This window comes from Artibeus jamaicensis, unplaced genomic scaffold (genome assembly GCF_021234435.1).
Source record: "Artibeus jamaicensis isolate MK-2021 breed Jamaican fruit bat unplaced genomic scaffold, CSHL_Jam_final contig_354, whole genome shotgun sequence".
NCBI lineage: Eukaryota > Metazoa > Chordata > Mammalia > Chiroptera > Phyllostomidae > Artibeus > Artibeus jamaicensis.
The window spans coordinates 10859771-10883398 of record NW_026521803.1 but is presented as its reverse complement, the minus strand read 5'-3'; the positions used below and the strand labels follow the sequence as shown (position 1 = coordinate 10883398).

Here is a 23628-nt window from a genome sequence, read left to right as displayed (position 1 = left end):
ACCCTAGCTGGCAGTGAGGAGGCCCTGCTAGAAAATGCAAAACACTATTTTATAGATAGAAATAAATATACAGGACAAGGCTAAAGACACAGTGGCTTTTATTTTTTAACGTTTGGGCTGATCAAAAGTATGAAAGCTAAGACAAGAGGCATGTCACTGGTAGAACAATGATACAAATGTGAAAATCTATAAATCGAGTTGTTTGGGACACAGAGAAGAGCCAGCCATATAGTCCCATCCAGTCCATGGGTGGACTCAACACCCCTTACCATGCAGTAGCTTCCCATCCGCCCTGTCTCCTCCCTCCCCCATTCTCCCAGTCTCTCCCTTCTGGTCTTCCGTCTTCCTTCCATTCGTTCAACGACAATTAAAACACAGTTGCATTGAGAACAGACCAAGTGAGTGATAAGGGCACGATCCAGAAGGAAGGTATCTTGTAGAGGAAATAAGGTATGTATTTATGCTGGGAGGAGACTGTGATAAATGCCCTAAGAGTCCTGGGCAGTGTGGTGGGAATTCGGGGGAGAAGGTAACTCTGAGTGTGGGGAAGAGACTTGGCAGGGGACCAGCGCCTGAGGAAGAGCAGAAGGTGCAGCGGTTCTTTCCCATTCAGTCTGTGCTCTTCCTTGTTTCTGGATGAGTGTCCTGCGTCATACCAACACATATGCTGAGAGGTTATCTAAACATTAGCCTTCCTCCCCTTACACACCCCACACATGCACACACACAATTGGGTTGAGGAGGATGAAGGAAAAAAATAACTAATATTCTTATGGCAATGCCTTGAAAGGAAGAGGCTTTCAAACGTGGGTCATTTAACAGCATTAACATCTTCTAGGTATTGTTTTCAAGTTTATCATTACCATATGCTAAGATTTCCTCATAAATTTCTGCATTTGGTTGAAAAGGTCTCTGCCAGATCTGCCCAAAGAATCCACACGTCTGTGGGTCTGACCACTGCTGCCCTTGACAGCCCTGCAGTGTCTGGGAGCCAGAGGGCCCGAGAGGCAGGCCTGGCATTCCTGGAGGCCGAGCCGAGGTTCCTAGTCCCACCAACCACATTCCTCTGGACAGTCTCAGCGGGCCTGCCCTTGTAGCCACTGTCTCAGTTCTGCCTCTCAAGCCCTGCAAGAGCCAGAAGTGCTCTGGGGTAGCTAACAGCCGACTGCGGAGGAGAAAGCAACGTCTGTGGAACTCTGACCTCCCCTCTCTCTCGTGTCTGATCTTCTCTGCCCCACAGCCTCTTGCTCCTTTGGCTTCTTCCCTCCTTTTCCTCTATGGAGGGGAGGGAGGGAAACCTAGAGGAACAAAATCAATAAATGAACTCTAAAGAGTAAAAATATTTGATGTACTTTAACAAATGGAGCAAACATTTATTTCATATTTAATAACAAAAGTAGCCGATCTATACCAAGTACTGACCATTCTCCAGGCGTGGTACTAGGCACTTAATATGGATTATCTCCACTGAGTCACTTCTCAGCAATTGGTAGCCATGGTTCAGCTAAGGCAAGGTTACATACAAGGTGAGATCACCCTGTTTGCTACTGGCAGGATGGGCCAGTAGCAATCACCCACCACTGAGTGATTGCAAAGCCCGACTTTTTAAAATCACCTTACCGTGAGGCACGGGAAGAGAGGCTTTGCAGGTAATGTCTCTGATGACTTGCATAAAAACTGTCTCTTCCACCTGCTCCAGTGTAAGGCAGTTTGAGCCTCTGGTAGAGGCTTACGCTTGCTAGCACGCTAGGCCTAGCAAGTGCCCGCCACACATACGAGGAATTGTCCTCCCCTGTGGGAGCAACTTTCAAGATAGTAGAAAAGCGGCAGCTTACAGAACTGGACTCAGTGATGGCCCGCGGGCTATCAGATCGCAAACCTTACTCCAGAATAAAATTTTGTGTTTTTATAAATTAGAAAGGATTTAGTGACTTACCAGTCCATTTCTAAGTGTGCGTTGGAAATTAATATTTAATCAATGTGCAAGGAGGCTTAATTGCACTTGTGACCTGCTTGCTTACATATTTGGGAGGTTAGAGACGAAAATGGAGAAGATGCAGTAGATGCATTATACTGCCGAGTGGAACTTTACAGTCGTGCCAGGGGACCTTTCGGTAATGTTTGTAATGTGCCACTATTGTGATTTAGGAAAGAAAAATGTTACTGCTGGGCTTTAATTTCAACGGATTTTTTTAAACATCAATTAATGCAATCAAACGTAGTACAGGGAAATCTGTCTTTTTATTTACATTTCTGGGGGCCGGGGAGGGTTTGTTTATTTTTGTTGACTCCCATCATTTGAGCTGAACAGTACATGGTTTTCTTGGTATTTTCCGAATCAACTCAGCAACTTACATTGAACAGTTCAGAGGTTCCTTGTGAACCTCTATACACGAGGAAGAGAAAACAGCCTTGGAAACTGGCTCCATTTCTTGGGGCTCAAATGGTTCTGCCTTGCTACACGCAATTTGAAAATAATGACCTTTTTGGTTTTAAAAAACAGATTTAGTTAACGAAATGAATCATGCCAGTTTTCTTACCCATACCAGCGAATTTGAAATATGCTGTTTCTTCATGTATTAGTCAGATGTTGGAATGCCAAGTTTTCAAATCAGTCTTGATGAATTTGAAAATAATAACAAAAAAAGGAGTATCATCTGTTTAGCCTTAAACCTTGAAAGGGCACTAAAATAAACCATTAAGATGATCAGAAAGGTCCATGCTGCAAGTACATTTTTCTCATTTTCTCCCCAGTGTGACTCACTGTCTTAACTGAACACATTAGCAACACAAGCTGCCGGGTGATCTCTTACCCACCTAGCGCAGGGTCCCAGTCGACGATGGCGTCTTAGATTATTTAACCTAGAACTTGGTTGAACATTAAAATTGTTTTCTTTTCTTCTCCCTAATCTGGAGCCTAGACCCAGCTCTGAGCCCAACCAGTCAGTCAAGCTCTTTCTGGGATTTGAGTTACCTGGGCCCCTCGATGTTTCCGAGCAGATGAACAGAGAAGCAATGTATATAAACCCATACCACACATTTTGAAAACTGTGAAATGCTATATAGATATCAGGAATTGTTATATATATAACCACTCTAAAGTCGAGATAGTGGGAGGAAAATGTACCATTTTAATAGTCTTAATAATGATAGAAGCCTCCTGCTTGTGGAGACTTGAAAAAAAAAAGAGGAAGACCTCACTCTCAATTGTGTAGACACTTCATCCAACTCCTTGTGCTTAAAAGTCCTGTTGGCTTGAACACAGAGAATGATATGCGGTAGATGAGGTAATAAGCAGACCTAATTGGGTGAGTGAAGGCCAGTGACTACTTTGATTTGCAATTTCTCTGCTGTTATCACTGTAAGACAGAATTTCTAATATTCATTTCAAAAGACAGATGCCTAGATTCTAGGTCTTCTGGTTGCAGTCTTCCTCTTTCTCACGCACTTCCCTTCTGGGGAGGCGTCCACCTGTGTCGTGGGGCCGTAAGTAAAGTAAGAAGGCTGAGAGTGGACCAGCAGGACCGAGGGTCCTGTCTGGCACTTCTCATCAGTTACGTGCTGTCTGCAAGTGCACTGTGATAGATGGTCATAGTTACGTGCAATTTGCTGAGCTTTGATTTTATTTTTCATTCTTTGAAATATAGGCCAATTTTAATCCAGGAAACTTCTCAATCTAGAGAAGAAAAGTTATTTGTTCACTGTACATTCTTCTCTAAATATAAGTATCTATGCATGGTCAGTTCTTGTGGTTAGCTGAAAATACAGTAAACATGCCTACTTTATTCCTTTCTGCACATTCATACAATGCTAATATGTGTTTATGCCCTCTATTTTAATTTCTAAACTGTCTTTCATCCAATATTCAGAGAAAGGAGGGCATGCATTGCCGGCTCCTCTCTGACTATTTGCCTCCTAGCTTATCCAACTGTTACTATCCTACAAAATTATACAAAGTATTTGCTTTTCTCCAGATTGTTAAATACAGAAACTCTCATGCTAATCTCTGTCTTTAAGAAACCAAACATTGCTACTGCTTTTCAGAAGCAAAGGAACAGGAGGAGGCCAAGACACCTCCCTGGGTCACATTTTACCCTGGACTATTTTATGTTTTTCTTTACCAAGGATGAAATTGATAAGAGAGCTTAAAATAATTTGCTTTCAGAAAGGACATAAACCTTACAGTTGTAAGAATCAGATTTCTGCTTAGATCATTTAAGAGAGTATTGGAAGTCTGTGCTGTTTGTATAACAACAATTCACGCAGGCATGAAGCAGAGCATTTCAATAAAAAAAAATGTTTAAAACCATTGACATATTTTAGTGACATTTTTCTCAATAGATTTCCTTTTGTGTTAGGAAATTATCAGCCTTTGTATATTGACACAGTATACAATATTTAAATTTTTAAAACGGATCTTGAATAAGCCGGTTTGGGTTTTCAAAAAATTGTCATAAAGATAAGGGGGATTAAAAATTTATTGTGCCCAAAGCCTCTTCATAATTTGCCATTACAGTCTTAGAAATATTTAATAGCGTTGCAGAATGTAATAAGAGGAATTGCTGTCTGCGAAAGATCTAGCCCTAATTATTATGTCTCATTCTTCATTTAATAGATACTTATTAACTAATAAAACCATTAATCCATGGGTTTTGTTAGGCCTATTTCAGTCGTTAGCATTGGTTTTTGACCTAGCAAAACACCTAGGTCACTGTTACTTCTTCACTGTTTCTTCTAAGCCAAGTATAAATAAGAAAGAAATCTTGGTTATGGTAAGTATCTGTGACCTTTCTTCCTCTTTTCCTTCCTCCCTCACTCTATCCCTTTCTCCTTCCTTTGCCCCATCTCAGTAGATAATAACTCTCTCACTTATGTTTCTCCTGCCTGACAGGGAACAGACAGAAATGAGTGTGATTCATTAGTGTTCTAGTAACGCCCTGGCTTCAGCATAGAGAGTCTAGATGTATCAGTGTGTCCAGAATGATGCCCAAGAGAGAAAAGTAGGTTAGGAACATATTGAGGAACCTATTTCCATACGTGAGCACGGAGTTGCCTTTTAGTAATCCACATACTTAGGAATACGCATGCAGTCCCAGTTTCTTCCCAAGTACTCACTTTGGCAACGTTCCAGGGAATGATTCGGATGCTTAAAGAAGTAGAATTAACTATAGGAGGATAGAATTAAGGAATCAGTCTTCGTGAATAATTATAATTCCGTTAAGGAGAGCTCAAGCCCAGTCTCCACAGGGTTTCAAGTGACAGTTTAACCAAATCACTGGGTTATTGCCATTGAGAGAGAAAGCATCAGCGTTCAGCCATGGATGCCTTCTGTGTTCGAAGTTCTATAATCATGAGTGTTTTTTTCCGATCGACAGCTCAGACCAGAGGGCTATCCCCAGAAGGGTGTTCCTCGCTCCTCTGCAGAATGGGGAGATGGGGGGATTTCGTGTTCCCTTACCAACAACTGCTGCACGTTAGCTCAGGCTCTGCTTTCCCAAAGGGAGAGGAGCATGTTCACAAGGGCAAGAGAGATTGTAATAAGTAGTTGCTTAGCAAACGGGATGGAGTGGGTGGGAACGAATTCAGGCTTTGTCTCGTCAGGGAGCAGAGGGGTGACCGGGTGGCATGGAAAGATAAAAACTCCTAGAGCATCAATAAGAGACTTAGGAAGACGGACACTTGCTTCCTTAAATGACAGCTGAAATTGTTGTACTTAATAGGGAGGAAACTTTTTTTAAGTGAGGGTTTTGTGGGACAGTGTAGCAATAGATTTCAGAACCCTGATCCTGGCACTGGCTATGGCCAAAAAGCTTTGCTGCCCTGGACATGCCAGGTAATATCTCTCGTCTCAGTTTCTCATCTTTTAAACGAGCCCAGAGTTAATCAGACTGTCTCCAAAGCCCCTTCTAACCTGGACTTAACATTCCAGCATTTAGACAAATATATAACATTTACCCTTTCTTTCTGTCCTACACACTCCTAGCATATTGCCTCTCCTCCATTTTACGTGAAAAACCACAGTGTTCTGGGGTCTTTGAAAATACTTGAGTGAGCAAATACAGGTTTGTGAAGTATTTATTAGAATATTTCTTAGTGAAAGGATAATACCAAATTATGGTCAGCCAACTCTCCGGTGCATTTACAATCATGTTTCCCGCATCATTTTTCAGATTTCTCTCAGCATTGGGAGCATTATTTGTTTTTGGCGGAATGTTAATCACCTTATAGGAGTTTTCTGTCATCCTCTATTTTTCTTCAAGCATAAAAGCTCTATCCAAAAATACCGTCTGGAAGAAGAAATTCTACATAGATTCATACTTGGTATTTATTTTTCTTTTTAATGTGTTGTTGCAGTTTTTTTCCTTTGCTAATATATTTTGACACCTTATAGTTGTAAACTGCTGTTCTCTTTAATTGCTTATTGTTATTAATTATATAGTGGTTACATAGTTGGCTGCTTGAGCCACTTGGCTATAAAGAAATTCATTTATCATTATTGCCATTGGAGCTACAGAAAATTGCCAGCATTCCGTCCAGAGATGAATGCTTCTGAGCTCACATCCAGCAAAATTTTGAACATGGGTCAAGTCCTTAAGTGTTTTCTTTCAGCTGCTACCCTTGCTTCTCCTGGTCTATGCATTGAGCACCTTCATTTTCTCTTAGCTTTTGTTTTCAGTCCTTGACTTTCTGCCCTTCCAACGAAGTTTATATATTATTCTCAGCACTCTGTTTAGAGGCCTGTCCAACTAAGACCCCTTATTTGCTCCCTATACTCCTAACTGTGAATTTCCCTTCTCAGAATTTCTTTGATTCTTTTGAATGACATCCCTGCCTCTATAACTTTCATTCTGAAACATTAATGTTGATTAGACATACCCTTTGGCCCCGCCTTTCCATGAAAGTGATCATTATGCCCTTAAGAGTAACTATAAACCTCTTCTACCCACACTATAAATAATTAGATATATTTAGATTCCTATATTAGGAAACTGGCAATATAATGAATGAATGAATCAATGAATCAATGATGCACATACACAAACATGAGGATTTGTACTCGCACATACCCAGCTCCTTCCTGGTATCTGTAGTTTCTTTAAATCTGGGCTTAATTTAGAATTCATGACCCCGCAGCTGCATGTGCCACGGAACAGCCAGGCCAGAGCACTGCTCTGCCTTCTGGCAGCATGACATTAAATTCACACTAGTTAAGCCAACTTAAATTGAGCCTCCTTGAACCTTCCTAAATAAAACTAGTGGCCTTAATTACAATCAGGCAATTTAAAGGTTATGGAGCTCTAACTAGTACTGCAGTATATCACTTTAATAATGCACAAGAAAATTTCTCTAAGGGGTGGCATCGTTTGATTAGAAGAATTCGAGTTTCACAGCACATTTCCAGTAAACTGTTTTTAGAAATCTTATTGCATTTATTGTGCCATTACCTTTTTTTTTTATTCTTCAAGGCCAACTTTCTAAGGTCACACCAGCAGAACAATAAAATGTGAGTCATTTGCAAACAACATGCACCATTGTGATTTTTGTGTTGCTGCTGGTGACTTTCTCAGTTTTGCCACAAAGTGAAAAGAGCAGGAGGATCAAGTTCCTTGGACACCTGAGACTTGGCCCCTTCGACCCTCGAGTGTGCCCCACTGCGCATACAACTTGTGCTTTGTGGAGACCCCTTATTCTGACACCACAGCTTAGGAGATGTCATCTTTGCAAGAATCATTAATAATACGGTTTCTTAGAAACATCATTAGCTTTGGAAATGGCCAGCTAGTTTCTCATCTCAAACCTGTGGGCCCTTAAGACCCCGTGCCTGCTGAGATCCATAACGTTTACAGAAGCTGGAGATCCCAGTCCATTTTTTGTGCGATTTGGGGTCTTTTGGGGGGTTGTTTGATTTTGTTTTAAAATCGTCAACAGTAGCAAGTAGCAAGCTATACTTTCAAGCAAGGATAAACATCTTTTTAGCATTTGGGGACAGTTTCTTCCACATAACCAGTGGCTTTCTGACGAGAAGAAGATTTTTTTAAAAAGAAAGAAAAGGCCCGGGCGCTACTGGCCCCTCATCCCGGTAGCACGCGAACACACCTGATGAGAGCGCGTTCGGTGCGGATCTGGTGCCGCGGGCCTGCCACTCGTGGAATTAATATCGACTGTCGCCCCATCTCAGTTCCCTGAGGCGTGACCCCGAGAGATTCAACTTTGAAGCAGATTGCATTTAGTTTATGCTGCGTGAACTCTCCTCTTTCCATTTTAGCAATTTGTGGGGGGTTTTGTATAGTATTCAAAGGTAAATACACCTATACTTCCCCCACTGCCAGAAGTCCCAGGTGTGAGGGCAATAATAGGAGATACTTGACATCAAACAAGAAATTTTAGGCAAAGAGTGAAATAATCGCATACATCTGATTTAACCAGTGAGTTCGAAGGATGGGACTTCATAATATAAGAACATGTACCTAATAATAAAACATGTTTAAAACACAAATTATGGATTATGGATATATAACTTCAGATATCTGTGAAGTATCACAGATACTTCTCTGTGACATGGGACAAATAAGAGACAGTTGTCCCCTCTCTTATATGGCTCTTTTTTTGTATTTCAGGTATCAAATATGTAACCACATATTTCCTCTTGAAATATGGGATATGTTTTGACTCATACGTTTCTGGCCAGAGAAAAGCTGGCAGATAAGACAGCTACTTTGTTAATATATTCTTTTCCAGAGCATTTTAATTTCATTTTGGGAGATAATAAAGCAGTATAAGAGAAATCTGGCCAATCAAAATTTGTTACACGCATAGGGTGTGATGTACGAAGGGAAGGAGCACACTTTTGAAACTCGATTGATAAATAATAAATTTTGTTTTGGCATTAGTCTCAGCATTTTGTTCTGATGAAGTTAGATGTAGGACTAGCGAAGTATACAGTTCCCATAAATTTAATAAATATTTATTGGGTCCCAATGATGAGCTCTGTACTGATCGAGGTGCTGAGCTCACATCAATTCGCAAAGCAGACAAACGCCCTTGACCTCCTGAAACTGGCCTTGGAGCTCAAATTGATGAGGAGCCTGAACTGAGTTCTTGGCACTTTCTTGGTGTTGAGATGCCCTGGACTGGCATCGTCCACGCTTTAGTAGGCAAGGCAAGAGCTGAAGTGCATTGCTGAGTTGGAAACCTGTTATGTCCAGTGAGATTGTATCCCTAATTATGATGGGAAAGGGAAGGGAATTTTTTATACTGTCCTTGCATGTTCACAGACTTTCTGGCAGAGGATGGAATAGCACTAAAGATTAGGTGGTGAAAACTGTGAAAAAAAGAGTTACTGTCATTTATTCGAGTGAACATAAATAAAGAAGAAAACCATTCAATTGCACTGGGTCCTTTTCCGTCCTTCAGTGGGAATACAGCAACATTTACTGAAGTCAAAGCTTTAGATAAGAAGCCATTTTTTTAAAAAAATCAACCTTAACTTCTAAACAGACCTAGAGAATGATTTCAGATTCAGTTGGTTTCAATTCTCATCCTGATCTTTGCCTTTTTGGGGACTAACACATTATTTTACCCCCCCCCCCAAGTACCACTTTTCTTGGTTCAGATATTTCTCAGGGGTGTGGGACAAGGGGTACTCTTAGTGATTTTCACTGTCTTACTGAAAAACAAGACTGATGTTTGTTTTCAACGAAAACATTTGGAGTCCACGTTTTCACCTTCAGAGCCATTTGCTGGCACTGTGTGCTTTCTCCAAGACCTCAGCTGTGGGGCCCAGGTTTAGATGAGGAAAGCAGAGAGGAAAAGAATGGAGGCCTGGAGCCGCAAACATACTGGCCAGAACCGAAAGGTAACTTACCCCTAATTCTGAGCCAGAATTGGGCCAGAATACTACTGCTAAGTCCCCACACGTGGAGGGAAGCCACCTTTTTAGTGGGTTGTTTGTTTTATTGTTTACTCTTTCAACAGCATTTCCGTGTTTTCTCTTACATAAGAATATTCTAATAACTACTACCCACAGTCAATAATAATAGCCAAGGAATTCGACACTATTACATCTCAGAGCATCTGAAATCCCACTGCCTAATCTCCCATCCCGACCCACCTGGACCTCCTGCTAGTTTCCAAGCTGCTGATGTTTATGGGGCTCTAGGCAGCCCCTGGGCTCTTTAAAATCTGCTGGGTGCAGAGCAGTCTACCCCAGTTGAATCATTTCCTGTTCCAGCCCTGCCGATAATGAGAAGTTCAAGATGGGAAATAACAGTGTCAGTATCATTGGCTTTACTTATAAAGTCCAAAAGCATTGTATCCTTTAGATCCTTGGCCAGACACAGGCAATACCTTGAATTAAACACAGACTTGCACCTTGTAGGTCTCCTTGAAATAAGATTCTGGCTGAGACACGTGGAATGCATATCATTTTGCTTTTCCTGAGATACCTACGGGTTATGGTACTTAAATGTAAATAGTCAAAATGAGGGGACCTGGTGCTCATTTACTCTCAGTACTCCCAGTGCCCTTTCTCTCTTATTGTGAGTCTTACGCTTGGATCTCGTGCTCCTCTCTTGTGAGGCATAAGATCCTGGCAGTGCAGACCTTCCCATGGTGCCAGTGAGACAGAAGAAGAAGGTGGTGGTGGTGGTCCAAAGACAGCCTCCGTTTTCATGTTAAAGTGTCCAGAAGAATGGGGCAGAAATTCTCAACCGGTGTAAAGAAAAGGTTCGCACAGTGTTCAGTATTGGGGAATTCTGCCTTACTTTGGGGGCTTAATGACTAATCCACTGGCAGACTTTGAGCCCTAAGTAATACTCTCCGTTGCCAAATTAGCACCTCAGCGAGTTTATGTTACAGCTGTGAAATATGTGTAGTGTGGAATACAACAAATTATAGCGGCCTGAGCGCCATGGACCCAGAAAGATGTGATGGCTGTGTGCATGGCAAATTACAGCACGGTCCGCCTATTTGTCTACTCCTGGTTTCCAGGGTGAGCCGACGTAGCCGAGGGGTGAGTTTTGTCATGTATGGCTTTTCTTTCTTACTCCTCAGACCCCAAGCTTATAAATGTGCACTTGGAAATTAACCCAGGGAAGAGGAGAAGCAAAGGAAGGGGTGGGGGTTGGGGATTGGTTTAGGGCATAGTTTTCTTGGATTTAAGTGTGTATGTGTGTGTGGTATATACGTTGGGGCTGGAAAAATTACAACTGCAGGGCATTTGATGCTCTGTTTGGATTTCTTGAGCAGAGTTTACTCCCACTCACATCAGAGCTTTTAAGTATGGCCCCTGCCACATGGTGATGCACCAGCAGGGGTTGCATCTTTGGACTTTAGCCTGCAGATTTATGCGGTGGGAGAGGCTGGAGGACCCTTTGGCCTGTCTCAAGGGTAAACGAGAGAAGGAGTTCTACTTATAAACCGTTACGAATTGGTCCTCAGTAATGGCTGCAGTGTTGATCAGACGATATAAGGGGCCCCCCAGTGATTCCGGGGATAACAGCTGCATGTAAGTCATCCACTGAACATTTGCTTGTAGCTGTGCTAGATTTTTGTTTGTATTGAAGGAAAAGGGGTATAAACATGGGACACACAGTCTGGAGGCTGCTGAAAGAGTTTCTCTTGTTTAAAGCTTATATTGAAATGTCAGTGTCTTGTGTTAGGATAACGGTTACCACGCTGGAGCTTATAACTTGAGTTGTGCTTGAGCATCCAAATGGTGACTCTCATTTTTCTGTTACAAAACTGGCCAATTAATACTTGTGTTGGTCCAGGTTTTATACATTGGAGAGATAGGAATTATCATTCCCCTTTGAACTGGCCTTAGACAGATTTTGTTCTTATAACAGTTTTGCAAGTGATTACCACATTCCCTACTAAGGCGATGTGGTTTATTGCAATTATGCATTCAGACTCTTTCCTTTGAAACATTTAATATTGGAGTAAATATTTACATTAGCATCAGTCTCTTCTATGTAGACTAGATTCCTGTTTACATTTGTGTTCACACTTACATGAAGATTAGCGAGTGGAAATAATTATTTTAGCTGCAATTTATACACATGTGAAATTATTTCTCAATTACACCGCAAACCATCTTTGGGCATGCTTTAAAGTGGTTGGCAAGGACAGGAAGTCGCTGGCCTCCAGCATGTTCTCAATGAGAGGAGCTTCACTCTTGCCCTCCCTGATAGAAGCCCCAAGTGCTGGCCATATGAATGCCCCTCTGTGCTCTGCCAGTACACAGAGAGGGGCTTCCTGATTGCTCTAGAAAGAAACAGATTTATACTGAAAGTTCCTTATTCCTCTCCTGAAGGCGACTAATCTGTGCTCTGATGTTTTTTCTCCCTTTCCTTGTGCTGATTTCTGCTTTGCTGTATATTGGGTTAGAATACTTTTCAGTGTAGTGTTCACTATGGATGTTTTCTGTACTTCCTAATATTGCTCATTTCCTGTCTAACTGTTTGGCTTTCAATAGTTCAGCATTGTAATTAATAGGATATAGAAAGGGCAGCATTTTTTTATTCTTGAATTTCCAAAGTTACCTACAAATGAAAAGTGTGCTCTTTGTAGACAATCTGGAGAATATAGATAAGCAGAAAGAGGAAGAAAAATCTAGAAGTTTTACCCATAGATCCCATCTATAACTCTTAATAAAATAGAGCTGCACTAGCCTATTATATCCTTAATGGAATATTGTAATGGTTATTAAATCAATTGACTCAGAATCTCTTTTTAATAAATGAGTCAGGCTGTATTATCCAATTACTGTCAGCTGCTACCTTTCCAGAGACAAAAATGGTTACTTTGATTGAATTTTTAAAGCTTTTGGCACCTCTAGGAAGAAAAAAGAAAGAGGCAAGGTTCAAGTTGTGGCTTTGTGAGCAAAATCTTCAGTTTAAGGCTTAAGGTCACCTGAAATTGGAAGTGTTGATAGCACCGCCTCATGAGCATCAACTTTCAATTAAAACCGCGGTTGTCTTTACTGCTCTTCACTACAATACCTTAATACCAGATAGGAAGGAAAAGGGGGAGAAGCTCAGTTTTGAAAGGACACAGGACTTAACTCAGCCACATCTTGCAATACTAATTGTTTTTAGAAATCCTTTGCTAATTAAGAGATTGCTCTTTGCCTTAGCCAGGTAGCGCAGTTGGTTAGAATATCATGCCAATATGCCAAGATTATGGGTTCAATCCCCAGTCAGGGCACATTCAAGAATCAACCAATGAATACATAAATAAGTAGAACAACAAACCTCTCTCCCTTTTCTTTTCTCCCTCCTCTTTCCTTTCTCTCCCCCTCTCTCTTCCCCCCTCTCTCTCTCTCTGAAAAATCAGTAAAGGAAAAAGACTGCTCTTCACCATACAGTGTAAGCGTTACAATGTATAACAGTTCAGTTCAATACAGACTCTGAATAAGGATAAACCTTTAAATTTCTGACTGTAAATAAGTTGCACTAGTTGGCCATTGCCATGCTCCTTCTTCAATTAAAAAATATAAAATGAATCACACCAACCCGTTGTAAAACAGTTTTCAAACAACAGCCCTGCACCCGTTCTCCATTCAACCCCGTGGTCACAGCCCGGGGTGAGGGCAGGGAGCATGCACGGGGGCAGGGGGGTCACCAGGGAAGTCAGCACAGACCGGAGAAGTGTGGGGTGTGTTCAGTGTCTAGCCTGGAGCGCACTGGCTTTGGCTTGTCTATCATTCGCTGTGTAACAATTCAGATTTTTTTCTATCCTACAGAAGTAATACCTCGCTATGTTACTTAGAAATGAGAGGCAGGTCAAACTTCCTGCTCAATTTCAATATTACAATATGCATTTAAGCTGTAAAAAGTTCTGAAAAGGCTGGCTTCAACAGTTATTACCCTTGCTGTCACTTAGGGCTTTCCCAGGTGAAGTATGCAATTCCTGAAAATTAAATCTGCACTAATAATTTCTAAACACTTTAGGATTGTGTCACCTTTTTGAGAATTCACTTGACTAAATTTGTATTATTTTACCGTGTGCAATGGAACTTCTCTCTTCTTTGGATGGGAAATAAAACTGATAAGGACATTTTCTTTGTACTGATACACATGTATCTTTTTTTGTTTTTCCATGTATTACTTTTCCAAACAAAATACTTGTAGTCAGGAAAGATAACATCGCGTTAAAGATCATCCTACCTTCCGTAATTGACTTTATGTTGGTGTAACAGTCAGTCATTAGCCCCAAGAAAACCTGCTACACCTCCATAGGTAACCTCACAAATACTCAAGTTTACAACTTCCAGAGCAAGTGTGTGTGCCTGCTCACATCCATAAGCACCGTCTCGTTCTTGTGCAAAACACATATTATACTTTACAGATAAAATTAAGACTCTTAGTTGCAGGCTTACTATCAAAATAAAGGTAGACAGCATTGAGGAAACAGAATATGTTTAAACTTGGCAACTTATGTTTCTTATATTTAAAATTTGGAAAATTTTTGCTAACATCAAGATTAAAAAGAAAAGAACAGATGAAAAAACACTTGGTCTTATATAATCCCTAAAGCATTTTGTATAACCCTTGTCATGTCAATGTGCTCAATTAAACTCCTTCGTACATAATTATAATCATGGAATTTACTGTGCCACCCAAATACAGAGTAGGTTTTTATCTCTCGTGAAATGTAGACAGTACTGGGTGGCTTAATTAGTGCTTTGCCTCTCCTTTTACAAATTCCAATCCTCTGCTTCTAAAGGCTCATACTTGTGTGAGAAGAAAGATTAGGAATACAAATGGAGCGATTCTACTCCTCGTTAGCTAATAATAATTCACTTTGTAATTGGGCATTTGTGGTACCAGTAACATCAGCTGCTGAAGGACTTAACACATACATGTTGTGTTGAATGAAAGGAAATAACTTTGAAGAGTAGACTTGTTGCCCCCAGAGCGTGAATTTGTCTTTCATTCCCTAGATCTGGAGTACCGACACAGGTGTTCCTTCATAGCATTTTATAATCGTTGTAAATAAGAGAAGATAAAAGTATAGCTTGGTAACAAGCCAGGTTAAATTGCAGCCTCTGACATTTTACTCTTCCTAATAAGTCGTCTCAGTGGTAGCTGGTGATTGTTTATAGCTTATCTGCTAATATCCCAGACTTTGAGCCAAGCTGCCTGGGCTCTACCAATTATTGACCCTGTGATTCAGAGCAAAGTCACTAAAACTCCCTGGGCCTCATTTTCCCTGTCTGTAAAATGGGAATACTAGAAGTATTTTTCAAAGGGTTGCTGTCAAATTAAATGAATCCATGTCTGTAAGCACTTCAAGTAACAGTATCTGAACTCAGTAAGCAGTAAAAAAATTTTTACGTTGTCCTAGAATCTAGAGCTGCTGGTTTTCACTTCTTATAATTGATAGATTGAAATCAGTCAGGATAATACATAAATTTTCTATTTTATAAATGTTTTTACGAGGAAAAAAGTAATGTAATAGACCATGGCTTTATCTATGCCACAAATGCTTCACTTTATTATATGGCAATTGTCATAACATCAAAATATTTTTCTACCATCTTGTTCCCAAGACACCAAGGAAAAATCTAGGACTAGTGAAAAGTGAGCCCAGAGCTCAGGAAGGTGCCCTTAGGGACAAACAGGCAGAGTCTAGATCAGGGTAAAATCGGAACTGTCTTAAGAAGTAAAGGGAGGAGTGGATTGAGAAGATCTGGGTGACTGGGAGTACCAAGCAGAGAAAAAGAACATTTATAAGATACTATAAGCATTCATAATATTTCAAAATTGCTAGAAATTCTTGGAAGTAGAAAAAGAAAGTCTTATCAGTGGGAATACCACTAAGAACCTTATGGTTAGAAATAGAAACTTCTAGCACTTTCTAGATGAACCAGAGGAAAGACCTGAGGAAAAAACTGTTTGTTTTTCTACAGGTTCTTGATTTAGGACTTTGGAAATACACAGCTCATCAAATTATGATAACTAGAGAAAAGAAGACACCTCATTATTAATATACCAATTGTACTTTAAAAGCTTAATAGAATGCATTATTACCCTAAAATAAAATCTGCTTTCTGATAATCTTTGGATTTTAAATTTCAGAATGGCTATAAGGAGGAAACATGGCCGTGAGGGAATTCACTATGTACATACCACGACCTATTCCTATCTGGTGATGGAAATGGCTTCAGGTGTGCAATTGTCGTTAACTCGGCAGTCCATTCACGATGCGATGGCTTTAACTTTTCTGTCCACGTGTTTTCCTTAACAGATGAAGGACTGAACCACGAGTGCAAACTCTGCAGCCAGACCTTCGACTCCCCTGCCAAACTCCAGTGCCACCTGATAGAGCACAGCTTCGAGGGGATGGGCGGCACCTTCAAGTGTCCCGTCTGCTTTACAGGTAGGCGGGCCCCTGCGGGGGCCTGGGGAGAGTGTCACGGCTGCATCACTCGTGTCTCTCCTACCAGAGCTTACTTCCCACGGCTCTGGCCTTTACAGATATGACTTCAGTGCAATTGGGGAAGACGATGTTTGATTTCTGCTTATTAGCATTATTGATTGCGGCCTACTTAAAGGCTCAAATGGGCAGGAAGGTTAACCATCGGGATGAGCAAATGGCATTTCCAGTTCTCTCAGAAGTTTGCACTTTTCCACTTGGAAAATGACATCCACGTTTTGCTCACTTTTCTCTGCTCGAGGCTCAGAGGTTACCAAGGCCAAGAGCGCCCGCACAGAGCCAAAGGCTTTTAAATCACAGGACGCTCACCGCAAGTGCCATCATATTGTAGGCACAGGTGTGCTATTTAAAAGTGAAGAATTGTGTAACATTGCCCGTGAGAAGTAGAAAAGATTATTATAAGCCTCCCCAAATTCTTTGAACTTGGTGACATTTGATGAGACGTTTATTTCCTAGGAAATTGAAATTTTTAAGGTAGATGTCGCTATAAATATACACATTGCAGAAGCAACTTTTATTAGACGTTGTAGCAGTGCAGCCTTCAGCAGCACAAGGAAATGTGAATCAGAAGCTGCACTCCGCGGCCCACAGAGGTTGAAATGCGATCGCGCACGTTTCTGGCACCCCCCCCCCCCGCAACGACAAAGCTGTTCTGGGAAGCCCTGCGTGCTTCTGTGCGCGCATGTGCTTGACACCCAGTGCTCGCATCCCTTGAGGCTATGTTTCCTTCTTTCTTGTCAGAAAAAGCAAAACAAAACAAAAATACAGTCTCTCAAAATTGACTTCTTTGTTTCCAGAGCAGTATTCCTAGCATTGATTATTGCCCTTCCCTGCGTTCAGCCTGTCGTTGTCCGGCCTGTGATAAAATAAAAGCGGGGGGGGGGCGTGCTCGCTGCACAGGTAGTCGAGGCTCTGCCTTCAGCATGCGCCCGCAAGGCTCCTTCGTTCAGTAATTCATCAGCCACTCCTTTTAGAGCCTTTTTTTTATGCTTCCAAACTTGTATTTAAAAATCTGCTGTGTGCTCTTTTTCCCATAGTGTAGCACCTACCTTATGACGCAAGTCAGGAGTCTGGACTCTTTATAAAAGCTCATAGTAAGTCTTCATAAGGAGTGGGGGCTGGGCTGCAGATCTCCTGATGATTAAGGCCCCTTCTTTCATTTTGTGGCCAGAAGCCTCAGAAAAGGTGCTAAGTTCTATGGGCATTAGTTGCAAATCTGTATAAAAACCACATTTCTTAATTTTTGTTGATGTCAGTAAGAGACAAAAATACATTAATCACAAACGGTCTGCTTTTTCTGGGCTTATAGACCTGAAGTGTTTTCATGTATCTTGAAGTAATTTTAGAAATAACAATTAAAGGGGGAAAAAAAACCCTTCCAATGTTAGGTGGGAGAGGAAACCTGAGCTGTTTTTTAAGGTAATGAGAAATGTGATTAAAATGTATGACTCACAAGAACAATATTCTAATATTTTAGTTTGGCTGGCAATTAGAATAATTTTAATGATTAGAGGCAAAGTCAAATGCCAGCATCTTTAATAAATCCTCTCCCTGCCTATACAGATTAATATTGTAGATGCAAACTTTTTTAGGTCACAGTGCACCAGGCATCCATCAGAAGTCAGCTCTGCCAACCCAAACACTGCCTCTGGCATATACAATTTAATTATTAATAGTATGTCTCCTAGGTAAACTGTTACACAGTCGTAGGGCCTTGTTTTGTAGTCATTAAAATTGAACATGTTTATATTATTGAAACCCTTGCATTCAGCGTGTAGGCTGAGTTGATCTTAAAGTATCCAAAGAGAATTTACCTGGGGTTCTGTTTCATATTTATAGACAATGCCCCAGAGTAGCTGTGGGATATAATTTTTAGCATTAACACATTTAAATAGAGAACTGTTTGCTAGCTATAACTTTAGGCAAATACAATAAATAGGGTTTTGGCATTTATGATTTCTTAACCTGTGGGTTGCTGAGAAATAAGAATTATTTCTGTTCAGACAGGGCTGTGCATTTGACAACTTTGGGCTTTATTTTACAAAGATTTATAGGGAGCTGGGCCTTCATAAACCTCTACTTTGGAGCAGTTTGGGTGGAATCAGGTGCCCAGTAGAGTGCATTTTAACGAAAGCCAGAGGCCCAGCCTTGAGCAAAGGTGACTCACCACTCCCCAGGCCCCTGGCAGGGGTCACACCCAGAAGGAATGCCAGTCAGTCTGCTGAGTCTGGGTCCGGTCTCAGGGAGTCCCCAGCTGAGTGCATTTCGGAAAGAAAATAACCCAAAGTTCACCACTTCTTATCATTTCAGTGTTTGTTCAAGCAAACAAGTTGCAGCAGCATATTTTCTCTGCCCATGGACAAGAAGACAAGATCTACGACTGCACGCAATGTCCGCAGAAGTTTTTCTTCCAAACAGAGCTGCAGGTAATGTTCCCAGGAGGAGGACTGGGATTGAACCTGGTTGCTCTTCCTACAGGAAACAAGGGCATTTCAAATCTGGATTCACAGTACTGCTCACCCTGGGCCACCATGACGCTTTGTGTGGACTGGGGCAAAGGGGAAATTAGAGGCTGGATTAACAGACACCAAAGTAATTTTGCCTCCAGCTGCTGTCAATCATAAAAAGAACTAGAACAGACCTATAATTAGACCTTCTGACCCAGCGTGATAGACTTAGGGGTCAGGTTTATTGGACTGTGGGATCATTCACCTCGCTTGTCACAGCTTCTTCTCACAAACCCTGTTTTATTCATGTTCTGTTCCACCAGGCTCCAGGCTGGATGGATGTCCAGGTTATTGTCCTGAGGGGCTTAAAATCGGAAGGGAGAGAGGAAGAGAAAAAAGAAGCTGTACTCTTGTTCAGTATGGCTTTCTTCTACAGGATAGAATAATTATTACTTAGTAACAGCCTTACAGTTGAAATGTTGACATCCACAGGTGTTAGGGGTAGCCTTGACTTTCACTTGCTACATATGTGACCTTGTGCAGGTCAGTGATGTCTCTGAACCTCAGGTAGGAAGAACTGATATGCAAGTGTAACAGTTAAGGGGTTAGTGCTAGGTAACCATGAAGTAACAGACCTAGTTATAAAGTATAAACTACAGAATATAAATTTGGTTTGGCTTTATTGTTTTTGGTAGTAGATTGATAGTTAAAAAATGAGTAAGAGACCTGGATTTTATCCCAGACATGTTACTTATTATAAAAGAAAAATAATGCCTTTTATGTTAGTTCATCTGAAAAATAAGCATAATACCTATCCTCATTTTTCTGATGAAATCTGTAAGAATAACATGTTTTTGTTAACTTGTGGGTGCCTTTGGAAGAGAATGGTTTGAACTCAAAATCATTTCATTATGAACTTTAGTATTCACCGTAAGTTGATTTAGTCTAAACTGGGGTGGGAGTGCAGTTATGATTTGCCTTGAATTCCTTCAACAGCCGCGGAGGCCCGATCTGGCTGGTGCAGGGGTTCAGAGCGTCCATTGCCCACTTTCTAGTGCCCCATCCCACACGGTGGACCCTGGGGCAGCATGGGGTCTCCTTCGGCTCGGGGAAGACAGGACTATGTTCATTTCGTGTCAAAATAAGGAATTGAGAGTTTGTCTTCTCAGTTATCAGTCTGTAAGTGAGCAACTAGCAAATTAAGGAAGTGAAATAAAAAATAAATGAAAGAAGGGGTGAGCCCATATAATTGACATAGTAAGTATGTCAGGGGACCCAAATTAAAGTTGCCATCTTACTTTTTTATCACGTCTAAATAGACTTCTACTCGATCACATCTGTGAATTGAATGGAAGAAAGGCCACGTTAAACTACTATTTAACATTATCTTATTAAAATAACCCAAATTTCTGTTTGAAAATATACTCTTATTGCAACAGGTATCAAAGGAAAAGTCATTTTGGTTTTCAAGATTCTGTAAAGGGTGTGGCCAATATACCTAGTGATTCCGTTAATTAGTACATAAACTGTGAAGCAGAAAAATCAAAGTTGTAGAGATTCCGTGGAGACTTACTTCGATCTTATGTTTTTGAAAACACATTTGCATAAAATTCCACTTTCGTACTGTACTGTCCAATAGTGCCCCCTTCCCTAAGGAGCGTACATTCGAAATCCCCCCATGGAGGTCTGAAACTGTGGTTGCACTTACATATAGTATGCTTTTTCCTATACATACTTATGACAAAGTTAAATCCATAAATTAGGCACAGTAAGAGATTCATAACAAGAGCTAACAATAAAACAATTGTAACAATGTACAGTAATAAATGTTACATGAAGGTGGTCTCTTTCCTTCCCTCTGCTAAGTGACCTGATTGTCAAGAAGGCTGCGTGCCCTGTGGCAGGGTATGAACAGTGTGGATGCACAGGGCGAAGGGACCACTTCCTTCCGTCCTGGACGTCCTGGACGCGGCGTGCTAGAGACTGCATCATGCTACTCAGAAATATGTGAGAAACATTTAAAACATGAATTGTTTAGTTCTGGAATTCTCTACTTCATATTTTCAGACTACAGTTGACCATGGCTAACTGAATCCACAGAAAGAGAAGCCGTGGGTAAGGGAGGACTACCGTGTTAGTAGATTCTAGTACAACTAACCTGATAAAACTTCAACGTCTTGCATTAATAGAACCCAGCACTGTGGCAGTACTGGACTGTGACCCATTGTAGAGCAGACAAAACTGCAATTAAAGACATCCTCAAGACTCCCAGTTTCTTTTAGGGTACATTTTAGGGTTTCACAGAACATACAGTATTTACTCTTGTCTACAATAAGACCAGTGGTTCTTAATTTCTGCACTCTCAGGATGACTTTACACTTCAGAATGATTGAGGACCCGGAGGGAGTCTGATTCATGTGGCTTATTATCTATTGATATTTTCCATATTAGAAATAAAAATTGAGAAATGTTTTAAATGCAAGAATACACAACATGCAATTCTGTTAGCTGTCAGGGAGATGGGAACTTTCTATGCCAAGTAGCCTCCAGAAGACTCCACCAAACGCTCATGAGATAAATAAGAGACTGTAAAGGGTGAATAATGTCCTAACGTTATTGTGAAAGTAGTATTCACAATACTACTTTCACAATAGTGAATGCTAATAGTATTCACTAATTCACTTAGTATTGATCTAAGAGACCCCCTGAAAGGACCTAGGAGGCCTCAGGGGCCCTGGATCACACTGTGGGAACCACCGGGTTAGGAGATCTGTTATAAAACACAGGGCTCTTTAATGTCTCCTGAGGCCTTTCTCATCTCAAGAGGTCTGACATCTAAAACATTTCTGACTTATTCATTCAAATTGTGATCTGGGCCCAGGTAAGTCTTATGTCATAATCCAAAGTGTGAGCATTATTTTTCCAGCTGGACAACTCAGAATCACACATATTTGGTCTTGACACAAAAACTCAGGGTCAATCTGTGTATCATTCCTTAGACAAGAGCAGTATCTATAGTTAGTGTGTGACAATTATTACAGAGAGAGTAGCCAGTCATTGAAATACCTATTCAGTAGGTCTGTTCTCTGAAATCCCCAGTGATAGCAGTTGCTTTTAGTTGCAGTACAGTAAGAAAAATGGATTAGAATTAACTTTACTTTTTTCTGGCTTTGAATGTGTTTGGGTTTTTCTGCTTTAACCTTAGGGGTTCACAGTCCTGTGTGTTTGCTTTCATTACTCAAATTACCTTTTATACCTGTGTTTAGAAGGAGAAATTAATATAACTTTAAAATATTGATTTATTTCCTGTATAGAAAGTGAGGATGATAAGTATACAAAAACCATAATGCAGTTTTGTTAATTTCCAGAATAAGGGGAGAAACTGACTGAAAGTAAAGTGACCAAAAATAGCAACAGAGTAGGGAAATGAATCTAGAGTGTCAGCCCACTGCAGATCATGTGTTGGTATGTAAAATAAATGCAAATTCTAAAATTGACACGTGCCATTCCACTTGAATTGATGTATGATTTTGTGTCCCTAAAGTTTAGAAGGAAGAACTTTTCATAAAAGGTTATAAAACTAAATTCCCAAGTACTGAAATCCTGTTGGAGATTTGAAAGAATGTAGTGTATTTGCTTCCGATATCACAGTGAGACTAACAGTCAGGTTTAGGATGAGCATTCCAAATCGCCCAGTAACAAAACTGTGGTGTATCTTTTAATGGTGCATAAATGATTTCACGACTGTACCATGTAATTTACATTTCTTTCACTATTTTCCCCCAGTTAAAAATACAAAAGCCTCTTTTTTGTGGATAAAAGTGCTTTGTTGGGTATAAAATTATATACCCAACACACATATACACACACACACACAGTGTGTTGTTTTTATTACTATTGCCTACAAGGCCTTTCAGAATTCAGACAATTCCTCGTTATACGTTGTCCGTCTTCAGAAAAATCAAAGACTCAGACGTCTTCCTTTGGGCATCACAGACCATAATTCCTTGTAGCATTAATGAAACCCCTGTTTCGAAGGGACGCTCAATCCAGAATGCAGCTTTTGCCAGTGTGGAATCTACATACTTCACATGATGCTTAAATTTTTCAGACCAAACATTCTAAATGCCAATCCAGAGATATATGATGTACAGTTTTTGGCAGGGTATAATCTTTCCCTTCTAGTACAGTTCTCTCCAATTTTTTGCAAGGAATTCTAACACACTAGCAAGCTGGTAGGGAAGATGTGCTTTGGAATAAGAGTTCATTATTTGAACTAAATGAAGATTTTGCTATTTTAAGAGTGAGTGAGCATGTTGAATGTTTCACATGTTTTCCTAATAGACCTTATAATTTTTTTCTGCAGAACTTAAGGAAGCTGCTTTGAGAGAGGGATGGTGTGCTCCAAGAATAATATCCTACAATGCATATTTGTATCCAAAGTGGTTTATACAGGTGTGAGCAAGTGGTGTGTTTGTAAAACTTCTGTTGAATAGGCCACTTTCTTTCACTACAGTAATTACTGTTTAATTGGTGCCTCTAGAGAAGCTACAATTCAATGGCCATGATCAAATCATCCTCCTCCAACATGTCCCCATAGGAAGTCCTATCAGACATCATGTTATGAATTTAATGGATGCGGAGGGAATTCTAACAGTGGAAGAAGAGGGAATTGGCCTAGATGTACTTAAAGCTCTAAGATTCTGGTATTTTAATTCCTTTAAAAAAAGGTTGTGATACT

The 23628-nt window shown here is 40.6% G+C and overlaps 1 protein-coding gene and 1 long non-coding RNA gene across 4 annotated transcripts in view; one reads left to right on the top strand and one right to left on the bottom strand.

Annotated features, from left to right (window-relative positions):
* Positions 1-23628, top strand: part of ZNF521 (zinc finger protein 521) — a 283177-nt gene that overhangs the window by 238326 nt on the left and 21223 nt on the right. For all 3 annotated transcript variants that reach the window (XM_037134112.2, XM_037134111.2, XM_037134110.2), the window contains 2 exons: positions 16252-16383; positions 18751-18866. In XM_037134112.2, coding sequence (XP_036990007.1) covers positions 16252-16383; positions 18751-18866 — 248 coding nt within the window. The remainder of the gene's footprint in view (positions 1-16251; positions 16384-18750; positions 18867-23628) is intronic.
* Positions 124-18695, bottom strand: LOC128627273 (uncharacterized). The gene is made up of 3 exons (XR_008391426.1): positions 18608-18695; positions 17490-17656; positions 124-1298 (listed from the first exon to the last, which is right to left on the bottom strand). It is a non-coding gene; the product is annotated as an uncharacterized LOC128627273 (long non-coding RNA).